The 13,111-nt window shown below is 48.0% G+C and overlaps 1 protein-coding gene and 1 long non-coding RNA gene across 2 annotated transcripts; one reads left to right on the top strand and one right to left on the bottom strand.

The window, feature by feature from the left end:
• Positions 1 to 643: 643 nt before the first annotated feature.
• Positions 644 to 7,753, bottom strand: LOC131924513 (uncharacterized). The gene is made up of 2 exons (XR_009382925.1): positions 6,846 to 7,753; positions 644 to 1,208 (listed from the first exon to the last, which is right to left on the bottom strand). It is a non-coding gene; the product is annotated as an uncharacterized LOC131924513 (long non-coding RNA).
• Positions 7,754 to 8,428: 675 nt separating this feature from the next.
• LOC131924285 (calmodulin-like) lies at positions 8,429 to 11,356 on the top strand. The gene has a single exon (XM_059279558.1). The coding sequence runs from the start codon at positions 10,460 to 10,462 to the stop codon at positions 10,883 to 10,885; it is 426 nt and encodes a 141-aa protein (XP_059135541.1). The 5' UTR covers positions 8,429 to 10,459; the 3' UTR covers positions 10,886 to 11,356.
• The last annotated feature ends 1,755 nt before the right edge of the window (positions 11,357 to 13,111 follow it).

Here is a 13,111-nt window from a genome sequence, read left to right as displayed (position 1 = left end):
GCAGCAGGGGCTGCGGTGCATGCAAAGTCATTCGAGAGTTTATTATAATAGAGGGATGAAGAGAAAGATAGGAAAGAGGGAGACGAGAAAGAGAAGGGAGAGAAAGCAGAGGTGTGCACACCTCGTGGGAATGGAGAAAGAGAGGGAGAGGGAGAAAGGGAAGGAGTTTTTCCTTAAAATGAGCTTTTCATATTAGGACACAGGGCAGCCCCAAGGGGCGAGATTTCAAGGGTCGGGTTGGAATATTAACAATGAGAAGCCATATTTCCAATACGGGGAGATATCCTAGTGTCCAAGGAGAGAGTGGGCTATGGCTTCTGAGTCAGAATCCCAGAGGAGTTCACTAGAGAGGTAAGATGGCCTCTATAAATAGGCCAGTGCCCACAGCATCCATGAGCCATAGTCAGGAGGTCTCCATTGCTGCCCACTCAGTAAGAAGAGAATCTGACCAAAAATGGAAATAAGATTCTCTCTCTGCTAAAAGACCATGGAGGAAGGTGGCTGTTACTACCTTGCCATTGGGAGTACCAAAGTCTACTAAAAATCCATCAGATACATTACAGAGTCTGCCCAGTGACGAATCACACAGAGAGACTGGAGAATGGTTGTGGGTATTTCAGTAAACAGAGTGTTTGGGGAGACCTTCTTGCCTCTCTGCTCCAAGCCCAGCCTGTGTGATGCTGGAGCCGAGACTCTGCCAACCACAATTCTGCTTTGCCAGCTGGCTCTGTGAGACATCTTCTCCATGGTAAGGATGTGGCAGGCAGAGGAAGGAAGGACTGGTTCCCTTCTGTCTGCTTCCTGCGGGATTTCTGCTCCTGCCAGGATCACCTTAGCCTCCTCTCTTCGGCCTGAGGTGAGAGCCTCTGTCATGGCAGTTTATACTTTGCCCAACACTTGCAGAATCAGCCTCGCCATGTCCCTGTTCCAGGAGACTTCCAGTCCCATGAACCCCTCTCCAGCTCAGAGACTGTAGCCACAGCTTTGGGTTTTTACATTGGAATGATTCCCACCTCTCCCCATGCCCAGCCCTCAGGGGAGAGGCTGCTTCCTGTAGCTCTCCAGCAGTGGTCCTCTCTGATGCTTCCCTGGTTAATAGCTTCGTTCTTGTCAACATGTCTTGTCCCCTCTCACTTCAAATACCTGATGATATTTCCTGTCAGCTGACTGGCTCTTGACTAAGAGGCTTCTTAATGAAAGCTGAAGAACTGGATTAAAGAGAGAAATTAGTCGGGCCTCTGTGGGAAACGGGAGTGGCCTGCCTGCCTGTCTTCCTTCCTTCCTTTTTCTTTTCTGGGCTGGAGATTGGACTCAAGGTCTTTACAAGGCAAGCTTTAGCACTAAGCTATACCCCAGCCCGTAACTCGGGTTCCCAATGTGTGTTTGAGTCATTGGGACTCCCAGACAAACTGAAAACAACGAGCTTCACTCTGGGAAGTGCATATACCTGTCACTCACCTCCAACCCCTGTCCACGCGTTACACACAGAGCTAGGGCTTGCGGTGGTTCTCGACCAGGGGGTCCAATGATCTCTTCACAGAGGTCGCCTAAGACCATCCCGAAACACAGATATCTACATCATGATTCATAACAGTGGCAAAACTACAGTTATAAAGTAGCAATGAAAACTGTTTATGGTTGGGGGGGGTGGTCACCACAACCTGAGGAACTGTATTAAAGGGTCTCAGTGTTAGCAAGGTTGAGAACCAGTGGTTTAGTGGCTCCCTGAGGCCAGGCCGTATGTAATTCTGCAGTAAAAAGTTGTCTCAGCAGTCTGCATCCTGAAGAAACCCTTCTTGGCTCTCAAAGGCTATCGCCCAAGCCTAGGAAAGTTGAGCAGAAGTTCCGTCGGCGCTAAGCTGCCAAGTTGCTGTCCTAGATTTTCAAAGTCCTTGAACTTGAGATAAAAATCCTCAGTGTGGACCTGCCAACCATTCAGGTTTGTAGCTGCTCACACATCTGAAGCCTTCGAAATGTGGCTTTTTTAGCAAGCATTGCTTTCCTCGTGGGGCCCAGCCAAGAGGAATGAGGCAATCTAAGGCAAAGCCCTGTTTTCTTGGCTCTCCTTCCTCCAGGCTGCCGGCTGATCAGGCCAGGTCCCAACCTTTGCTCTCTGAGTCCTTTGATGGTGCCTAGAGCATAGTCCTGGAGAGAGAGAGGCATCGCCACCTCCTGGCCCACCCTATTGCTGCATGCCGAATCCCAGAAAGGAAGTAAACTCCAATTTTAAATCTGGCTTTTAGTAAAGAGGACTACAGTGCTTGGGGAAGACACCGTCTCTGGGCCTCGAATTTTCCGTTTTAAAATCAACACTGTTATCCTTTAAGATCTAACTTCCCTGCTAAGTTTTTTTCGTGTTCAATGGGGCATGGAGGATGGAAGCGCCTCTTTGTGTATCCACAGTGTGAGCAGCCACCACACATCCCTACAAGGCCATCTTATTCATTTCTTGGGCAAATATTACTTGGACATTACTCAAGCTATGGGTTGATGTCTTCTCTGCTAATTCAAGAAGGCTTCGCTGTTTCGCTCATTTCCTCCACAAAATGACTCATCCCTTTGACTTATTTTTCTTGCTTGCTCTGGGCCAGAAACTTCTGATGTGAACGCAACAGCAGCAGACGAAGCAGATGTACGCCCTTCCCACCCTGGAGGTGCTGCCCCGCTTCAGGAAGTGGCACACAATTGAAACATGTAGGTCAGCAGAACCAGGTCACCGGGAGAGAGGTAACTGGTTGGCTTTGCTAGAGGAGAGAAATTACAGCCGTTTGTCTGCCGGTTTGTCGGCTCAGGAAAGAAGGGAAGTGATGAGGTGGGAGAGGAGAGAGGAGAGAATTGGTAGAAAGATGCCCTTGAATAGGGGAGAGGCCCTGGCATCCAGTTCACCCATGAGGAGAGAGGGTGAGTCAGATGTGCTCCTGCCAAGTCCTGGGTGCTGAACTGGGTGTTGGAGATACAATGGGAAAAGGTGATGATGTTCCTACTGTCCTGCAGGTGTTGCTCTCACTAGGGAAACAGACCAAAAAAAAAAAAAAAAAAAAAAAAGGCCGGGCGGTGGTGGCGCATGCCTTTAATCCCAGCACTCGGGAGGCAGAGCCAGGCGGATCTCTGTGAGTTCGAGGCCAGCCTGGGCTACCAAGTGAGTCCCAGGAAAGGTGCAAAGCTACAGAGAGAAACCCTGTCTCAAAAAACCAAAAAAAAAAAAAAAAAAAAAAAAAAAAAAGATGCAAATTCATACTGCAGCATGACAGCTGTGGCCTGGGATATGTGCTATGGTGGTGGTAGTGGCAATAGCTTTGAAGATGACTTTGCAATTGGGTGGGTTGGGGAATTGACTGAGATAGGATCTCAGGTAGCCCAGGCTAGCCTCACACTCCGCGATGGAGCTGAGGATGACCTTGAACGTCAGATCCTCCTGCCTTCATCTCCTGAGACTGGGGTTAACAGGAATGCACAGCCACACCTGATTTACACAGTGCTGAGGATAGACACACACGCATGCACTCGCGCACACACACACACACACACACACACACACACACACACCCGGCTTTGCGCATGCTAGGCAAGCACACTGCGTTTCAGCCTGAGTCTTAATGTTATGACAAGGAGATAGATGCTCTTTCGAAGAGCCTTTGGGAAGAGGATTTCAAGCAGAAAGAATAACAACTCCCAGCCCCTCGGGGTGAGGGCTTGGCCCTTCTTGCCTGAGAGGAGGTGAGACTGTACACATGGAGCCATCTGGGAGGGCAAAGTGAGAGATAAGGTTACAGGGTGGTCATTGATGGCCTTTTTTTAAACAGCCAATAAATTTTATGGGCAAATTCTTAGATAACTCAAGGCTCAAGGCTAGAAAGGACAGCTCACACTGTTAAAAGGGAAAAGCAGAATTAAAAAAAAACATTCCTACAGATGGTGTATAACAAATCTCAATGTCATAGTTTGCATTTGAACTCATAAAAATCAACTGTAAAAGAACAATGTAGGAAGGTCAAGTGTACCACTGCTCTTACAAAGAATAATATTCGGGTTTCTGAAAAGTAGAGCCTAGGACAGCAGAGCGGTAACAACTCATGCGCCGGGCATGGCAATTACGGCTGGAGTGACGGGTTTTGCTGCCCTTCTCATGGGGAATGTGGGCCTAGGAGCAAAAATGAGGGAGTTGAGGGGAGGGCGTAGAGGCAGGAAAAGAGCCAATGCAGAGCTGTGTCATTAAGCTAGCTGTGTCCACAGCCCATGTGGAGTCCAATCCCATGTGCAAGCATCTTGGCACAAGCTGGAGGGCAAAGGCATGGACCCAGTTCTCACTGCCCCACAGGGGCTTCTCAGTGATGCCTCTGCCCCTCACATGTAGTGCCAAAGGAGCTGCCACGGTGGTCCTATCCACAGTGTCACCCAGAGTTCTCCCTACCCAGAACCAGAGACAATTGGAATAAGAGGTGAGCCTACACCTCTGAAGTGATTCTCAGGGTGTCTGATAAACAAGTGGTGATAAAAGATGATCTCTCTCTCTCTCTCTCTCTCTCTCTCTCTCTCTCTCTCTCTCTCTCTCTCTCTCGCGTGTGTGTGTGTGTGTGTGTGTGTGTGCGTGCGCGCGCGCGCGCGCGCCTGCCTGTGTGTGTGTTTGCTTATCCCATATGCACATGTGGAGGCCAGAGGTCAATGTGGGTGTCTTTCTCTGTCACTCTACACCTTATTTTCTCAGGCAGGGTCTTTCACGAAACACAGAGCTCACTGTTTCTCCTAGACTGTCTGGCCAGCAAGCCCCCAGGACCGACCTGTCTCTGCCCCCAACCACTGGCATCATAGAATATCTTTGCATTTCTGTGGCTCGCAGCAATAGGATAGCTGCTGAGCTGGGCTCTTTCGAGGGCACCGGGATCCGAACTCAGGTCCTCACGTTCGCACAGGAAGCACTTTATGCACTGAGCCTTCTCCTCAGCTCCTCTGAGATCATGTATTGAGATCTCAGAGTCGCACAAACGCAGGGAAAGCATGATGCTCTTCACACATGCAGAACATGTGTCTCCATTACCAAGTGAGACTGCTCATTGTCCATGGTGGGGAAAACGCTTTTCCAAAGCTGGGCATGTATGAAAATGTCATGATGAACAACTGTTGTTTTTTTTTTTTCCTCACTAATACACTATTTTTTTTTTTCAAAAGCTGGGCATGGTAGTACACACCCATAATCTCAGTACTTGGGAGCCTTAGGAAGAAGATCACAAGTTACAGACCATCTTGGGCTACATAGCAGGACCTTGTCTCCAAAACAATAAATAAATAAATAAATAAATAGTAAATACATAGCCTGCTATTATGATATAAATAATTCAGTTTGCCTTTGGTGATAAGATGTACTTGATTATGAAGTATAAAGTTTGAAAAATATATTATTTCTATTATTATAATTCACCCCACCCTCTCTCTCTCTCTGTCTCTTTTAAAAAACGAAAATAGTGGCTAAGAGATGACTCAGAGCACTGTCTGCTCTTCCAGAGGACCTGGGCTTGATTCCCAGCATCCTCACGGTAGCTCCCAATTGTTCCAGAGCATCTGATGCTCTCTTCTGGCCTCCACTGCCACTAGGGGCACACATGATGCACAGACACACATGCAGGCAGAACACTCATATACATAAAACAATAATTAAAAAACGATGGAAGTAGTCTTTGCAATTCTTGATCTCTCCAAGTCTTGCCAGCTTGGAGAAAGTACTGCTTCTAGAAGTTCTATAGCACCCCCGCACCCACCCCACCCCCCACCCCTCCACACACCCATTCTGAGGGCTCAGCCTATCTACAGCTTTCTCCTGCACAGAGAATGTAAAACGGCACCGACTCGCAGTGAGCAAGGAACCCTGGCTCCTTGTCCAGCTCGAGAATGTTTGTAGATATCGCCCCAGGCACTCAGGGATCACATTTTTTCACACCACAAAGGGCTCGTGGACCCTTTGTGAACTCTTGCAGTGCGGAGTCAGTGGAACCAGGCCTCCGTTAATCCCAGGAGTGCCTTCTCTGCGGCTCTACAGTCTCTCTATTTTCCAGGCTATTTCAAGTTCAAGGTCGCTGGCTGCAGTCTCTCCTGTTATACCCCCACAGCACGACAATGGTGCCTTGAGGGGAGGCCCCACTGTAGCTGGAGGCCCTGTAAAAGTCGGGGGAATGTTATCTCTTGCCTGCAGGTGCAAAGCTGACTGGCTATGACTGATGCACCCCCTGTTCCCTTCCTCGGGTCCCTCCTGGGCCTCTTAGTTTCTAGGTAGGGAGAGCCAGCATGTGTAATTCAGAAAAGCATACGCTTGAGGAAATATCAACCAGGACTGCAGTCCAAAGAGAGAGCAAGCTCTACCACTCCGGAAGCAAAGGGTCTCTCCTCCACAGAGTGGAGTTTCCGGGCCAGCCCTCAGTTTGCCAACCCCAACAGGAGTAGATGTCCTTGGCCTGTATGTTTGCTGCCCTTGCACGGTGCTTATGGTAATTTGTTCTAGAGGTAGGTGTTCCCCATTCCTGTGGCCACCTCCTTCCTCAGAGCTGGGGCTTCTGTAATCTTCGGGCAATATATCTCCAGGCTAATCTCTCCCGTACCCCTGCTTTGGAGAACAAAATGAGCAGTAGGAGGAACGGAAATGGTTCCACTAATCTGCTTCCGACGGGTGACTTTGAAAAAACAAGGATACAAAAAAAAAAAAAAAAAAAAAAAAAAAAGATGTAGGTGGAACTCCCAGCCGTGGAGGGAAACCACAAGAGATCAAGGCGTGTCCTTCTCTGTCTCCTAGTGCAGTTCCCAATCTGTCTTAGCTATCGGGGTTGACTGGGACTCAGATTTCTCAAATGGAAACTTACTGAAGCCCATTTGGCACCAGGGTGGCGCCTCTCCGGGTGCAGTCTGAAGAGGCCAGAAATTGATCTAAGTCTGCGCCGGGAGGTGGGGCAGCTAATTCCCCTTCCTTCATCTATGATGCTCCACCTTCCCGCTGGTAGGGTGGGGGTGCCCCACCGGTGAGCCTAAGCATCCACACTGGGGAGCATAAGCATTCTGGGAGGAGTACAGAGGTCAAAAGAGCCAAGTCTCTTGGGTTCCAGGAAGTGAGCGACAGGCACAGGCCTTGTGGGAAAAGAGTAGGGAGAGGAGGGGAGAGAGCAGAGAACTTCCAATTGTGGCAAAGCAGCGGGTCTGCAGCCTCAGTGAGGCCAGACTCATCTCCAGACCACAGAGTATGTGTTCGACTCTGTCCCTGTTTGTGGGGAATGCACACACGGCGGGGAGAGGGGCACAGCCTGCCCTGAAGGAGGTCCAGCAGCACAGTCTGCCCTCTAACTCCTGGTCTAAGGAGAGGCAAGGGTGACAGGTTAAGTGGAAGAGAGTGCCCGTGGCTGGAGCTGTAAGGAAAGCCCTCGTGATGAGCAGACATTGGAAGAACGCCAAACGGAAAGAAAGGGAGGGAGAGTGCCCAGGCCTGAGAAAACAAAGAAAGAGCATAGAAGTCCATGGAGCATCTTCAAACACGGAAATCATTCCCTACATGCTCTCCCCCAGGACAGACACCCTCTTCTTGCCCTTTATTTATTCTTCAGGAAGTCTCTGGGGAGCCGGTGCATCCCTCAGCTTGGTAGTACTGTGAAAACCGTCGTCTTTACCACCATTCCCAGGAATGACAGTACCAGCAGTGACTAGCGTTTACTGAATGCTTCCTGTGTGCCAGATGCTGTGCCAAGGGCTTTATAAGCATCAGACTCATTCAAGCATTACACTACTTGTCGATGCAGGCTCTATTATTAGGTACTACTGACTACTATTGTTATGTCAGTACTATTATTAATTAATACTTCCTGTCTTAGCTAGTTTCTGTTGCTGTTACAACTCTCAGGCCACACTCCATCATTCAGGGGAAGAAGTCTGGGCAGGAACTCAGGTCAAGAACCTGGAGATAGACACCAAAGCAAAAGCCATAGAGCAATGCTGCTTGCTGGCTTGCTCTTTATGGCTTGCTCAGCCTCCTTTCTTATACAACTCAGGGCCACCAGCCCAGGGATGGCACTGCCCCCTGTAGACTGGGCTGACACGCACCAATCATTAATCATGAATATGCCCTCAGACTTGCCTACTGGCCTCTCTGATGAAGGCACTTTCTCAATTGTGGTTCCTCTTCCCAGGTGAATATAGCTTGTGTCAAGTAAACAACAATAACAACAACAAAAAGGTATTAGATTATTAGGTGCTATCATTGTCCCTGTTTTGGAGATGAGGAGTTTCAGTCCTGCAGACATTGTTACTTGCTCATATATATAGTGATTGGTGGAGAGCAGACTTAAACCCAAACCCTGCCTCCGAACCTCCTGTGATTAACCAGTCTATACATTATGACAATTCTTATGTATTTCTTTTGTCTGTCTGTCTGTCTGTTTATTTTTGAGATAGTGGCTCATGTATCCCAGGCTGGCCTCAAACTCCCTACAGCCAAGAATGACCTTGAACTTCTGATTCTTGTGCCTGCACCTCACCGAGGGCTGGGATTACAGGTGTTACCACCTCGACCAGTATAATGTGGTACTGTACTGTGGGATATTTGTACACTGTGTGAAGATGGGTCATTGTGATTGCTTTAATAAAAAGCTGAATGGTCAATAGCTAGGCAGGAGAGGTTAGGTGGGACTTCCTAGCAGAGAGAGGAACTCAGGGGGTGAATCTAGGCATGCAGCATTGGCTAGCGAGACATGGAAGGAGTCAGATGTACAGAATGGAGGAGAGATAAAGAGCCAGGTGGCAGAATGTGGATGACTAGAAATGAGTTCATTGAAGTTATAAGAGTGAGTGGGACAAGCCTAAGCTAAGGCCAAGCCTTTGTAATTAATAAAGTCTCTGAGTCATTATCTGGGGGCTGGCAGTCTAAAGAAAGTCTGTCTACAGTACTGAGAATGGAACCCAGGGCTTCATGGGTGAGCACTCTACCAACTGAACTATATTCCCAGCCGCCATCTTTAAGTACGTGTGCGTCAAATTACATAGTAATTATCTCCTTCCTTCTTCTCTCCCTCCCTTCCCTCTGTTTAGACAGGGTCTCTCTTTGTAGTCCAGGCTGACCATGGACTCTTGATCCTCCTACCTCAGCCTCCCAAGGATTACAAGCAGGCATGTACCATCATGATGCCTGGTTTGGATGCTATGTTTCTAGGAGATGAATTTACTCATCATTTTTCCCATGTTCTTCTTCAACTAGGAAAGCCTAGTTCAATTTGATCTCTCTGGGACCTTAGGGCCTTTGAGTTCATGCAGGGTGACCTTTCTCCTGACTCTCCACTCCACTAATTGGCATTTTATCATCCAAGGACTCGGGTCACATGTCATTCAAATGGAAACATCTGGTCCCTCCAACTAGTCTGCAGGTAACCCTGGGCAGGGGCATACCTTGCTTCTTGAGGCAAGAAAACAGGTGAACCTGGGAATGACTCCCACTGCGGGTCCCTCTTGCTGAGACTGAGGCCAGTCTGCAATGTGTCCTCTGGCAGGCCTGGCTCTGGACTTCAAGGCCATTGTATCGCTCAGTCATCTTGGCTGCTTGCCCCTCTGCGTCCACCCTCCTTCCTACCCTGGGGTGACTTTTTTTCGTCTTTTTGCCTGGCAAGAGAAATCTGGCAACTTCCCACTCCTCTCCCGATGCGACTGTGTGACTCTTTTGCATCTAGAGAGGCCACTGCAGCCTGTTCCCCGAGAACTCCTGGCTGCCTTCCAGAGAGGTGGCTTCCCTGACGCGCTGCTCTAGAAGGTCACCTGTGCTAGGCAAAGGGACAACCGAGCCCCAGCACAAGGCAGTGCGTACTGTCCTGACACCCTTCAAGAGCTCCCCATTAACTGTCACCTCTGAGAAGCAATCAATCCACTCTGTAATCATTCTCTTGAGGGGCCTGGGGAGTGATTGATGGGTCCAGTTGTTTTAGTATTAGCCAGTGTAAGTTAAGTAAGTCAAATCAATAAACTTTATAGGTCTCCCCAGATTGCTCTAGAGGTGAGACCCAGTTGCGTTCACCTCAATAGATTTAGACCTTTGCCTGAGGAAAAATCAGGAGTCACCTGGGGAAACAGTTTGATTTCTCCTGGAGAGACTCTCTTAGTGCCCTTGAGCCTGTCGTGACTTAAATCAATAACTTTAACAGCTTCCAAGAAATCCGTTGCTGCTGGAGTGTCTCCATGCTGCTGTCTGCTATCCCAGGCACACGATGACTCCAGACACCTGACTGAAGGAGGCAAAGGGGTGATGACCAAAACCCCTGCCTGAGCCATCTCTGGGTGCCCCACACAGGACTGCTAGCTCAGGCCTTTGTCCCTGCCAGAGCCCTTTCTCCTGTCTGTCTGTCTGTCCGTCTGTCCTAGATTTTCTATAAGAAAAAACGAGCCTGAGTAGAGTAAGAGAGTAAAATGGTTGTACGGTCCAGTCTCAGAAACCAGCAGCCCTTGCGGCATGGCTGACCGACTGACTGAGGAACAGACGGCGGAATTCAAAGAAGGTGTTTCACTCTTTGTCAAGGATGATGATGGGACTGTAACAGCTGCGGACTCTGATGAGGGCTCCTGGTCAGAAGCAGAGCTACAGGACATGATCAGTGAAGGAGACGGAGATGCTGAGGGCGCAACTGACGTCCCTGAGTTTCTGACAATGACGGCAAGAAAAATGGAAGACCCAGACAGCGAGGAAGAAATCAGGGAGCATTCCGCGTGTTTGACAAGGGACAGCGGTGGCCGTATCAGTGCATTAGAGCTTCTCCATGGGAGGACAAAGCTTGGAGAGAAGGTAACAGATGAAGACGTTGATGAAATGGTTGGGGAAGCAGGTATCGATGGTCAGGTAAACCATGAAGGGTTTGTACGGACGATGACAGCCAAGTGAAGACATTGTACAGAATGCGTTAACTGCCTTCTACAACACTGTTTATCTGCCTTTTCCTTGTAACTTATCTGTAAAAGGCTTCCCCTTACTGTCAAAAAAACCACGCATGTGTAGTAATTAGGACTTCGTTCCTCCACGATTCCTCCCCTTATCTCACGCTCGTTGTCCTTAAACCTTATTTTAGAACACTGATCAAGTAACATGTTCCATGTGGCTTCCTCTCAATATGTCAAGCCCTTCTGCGCATCTGAACTTAGCTGGAGTTGGTCACCTGAGGGATCGTCTGGGTTGTGCCTTTTTTAAAGTCGATTTTAGGAACTGTCAGCATGTTGTTGTGGAAGCGTGGATAGTCAAGGATGTGCACTTAAAAGCTGCACTGTTGCGAAACGCCTTCTATCCAGGCATACTCCTATACTGGTTTTTTTTTGTACTGATGATATTTATTGTACAAGAAACATTTTCTTTTATTGTTACTTGCTTTTTAAGCTTTGTTTAGCCACTTAAAGACATTCTGCTTATGGCATAATTTGCCTCAAATCTATTCCAAGTTGTTTATTTGTTTTCTGATAAAAAAATACAATTATACAAAAAAAAAAAAAAAAAAGCCAACAGGATGAGTAAGCCATGGGGAGCAAGCCAGTAAACAGCATCGCATGGCCTCTGTATCAGCTCCTGCCTCCAGGTTCCTGCCCTGTTTGAGTTCCTGTGATAAACAGTTCCTTCAGTGATGAACAGTGTTACGGAAGCATGAGCCAAATAAACCCCCTTCCTCCCCAAGCTGCTTCGGTCATAGAGTTTCATCGCATCAATAGGAACCCTAAAACACTCCATCTCCCCATTCTGTAAAGTGTGCCCAGTATGGAACCAGCAATGGAATGTTCAGGCAAGGACCAGGGATCAGCAGAAGAGCAAAGCCAGTTCCATCCTTTCGCCCAGTGTTGGGTCTCTGTACCCGTAGCAACCTTAGTCACCACGTAGACTGTAAGGCCCCTGGATATTTTCATTCTCAAGTAGGTGTGAGACTCAATCACCCCTTGACCACAGGCTCACACTTGTGAAACTGAGACTTCCACAGTTACTGCAAAGCCCAAAGGACTCGCAACCCAGGCCATTAGGTAGTCACGGTCGGCTTTTCAAAGCCATCTCCACGGCAAGTAAAGTTTTAAATGAAGTGGTGGAGACCCTCTGCCAGCATGATGCCCACACCCGAGATTCAGGAGCTCCTGATACTGGGGTCCCCACTGGAGAGGTTGAGGTAGACTGAGGGTAGGGCACCTCAGAGACACTGCACACAGAAAATCCTTAACGTCTCTTCCTCTTTATGACAACAACTATCAGCAGTTATGTTACAATGAGCCACGTAACAGCCATGGCTAGGAGAGGAATACAAACAGTAACATTTCCTTCGTTGAGCTTTGTATATGTGTGTGTATATGTATATATCTGCGCCAGTAAAAGTAAACTAGTGTTAAAACTCGAAAAGGGAAATGATGGATCCATATGTTTTAATTACACCGGCACTTTTTAAAAATGGGTCCCATCCACCTATTGGAACCAGCATACTTTTGCCAAAGCAGTAATTATTATAATTTCTATTTTTGAAACTTGGTGAGTGTCAAAACTGATCTTAGCATATTGATGTTCAATCAAAAGTTTAATGGACCTAGCCATACGCACTCAAATATCTCCACAGTCAGGAATTTTGGCTAATGTAGCTTCACCAGAAAATTCACCATTAATTTCTATTATCATTGGTCATCTTCAGAGATTCCCCCTTAGTAACAGTCAGAGAAAATGGCCGTGGCAGTAAACATGGGCATTATTGGACATATTGATTGATATTTGATTTGGTGGTTGCTGCTGTTTAAGATTTATTTATTATTTATTTTACTTATGTTTTGTGCTTGCTTGCAAGCGTATGCGCACCAGATGAGTGCAGGACTCCACAGGGGCCACATCCCCTGGAAATGGACTCGTAGGTGACTGTTAGTTGCCATGTCGCCAGCCGCCTTGTTTTTCACTGTTCAAGATTTCAAGAAGACTGACTGGGAATTTAGCATATCACCGAGGCTGGCCTTGAACTCTGAATCCTGCTGCCTCTGCTCCCTGAGTACTGGTATAACAGATATGCATCACCACGCCAGGCCAGGCATGTTGATTTGAACAGGCACCCAGTTCCTGGCTAAGACAAGGCATTTTAGACGGCACTTTTGAGTTCCGAGGGGA

This window comes from Peromyscus eremicus, chromosome 14, assembly GCF_949786415.1.
Source record: "Peromyscus eremicus chromosome 14, PerEre_H2_v1, whole genome shotgun sequence".
Lineage (NCBI taxonomy): Eukaryota > Metazoa > Chordata > Mammalia > Rodentia > Cricetidae > Peromyscus > Peromyscus eremicus.
The sequence above is the reverse complement of the archived record's forward strand: the minus strand, read 5'-3'. Positions and strand labels throughout refer to the sequence as shown.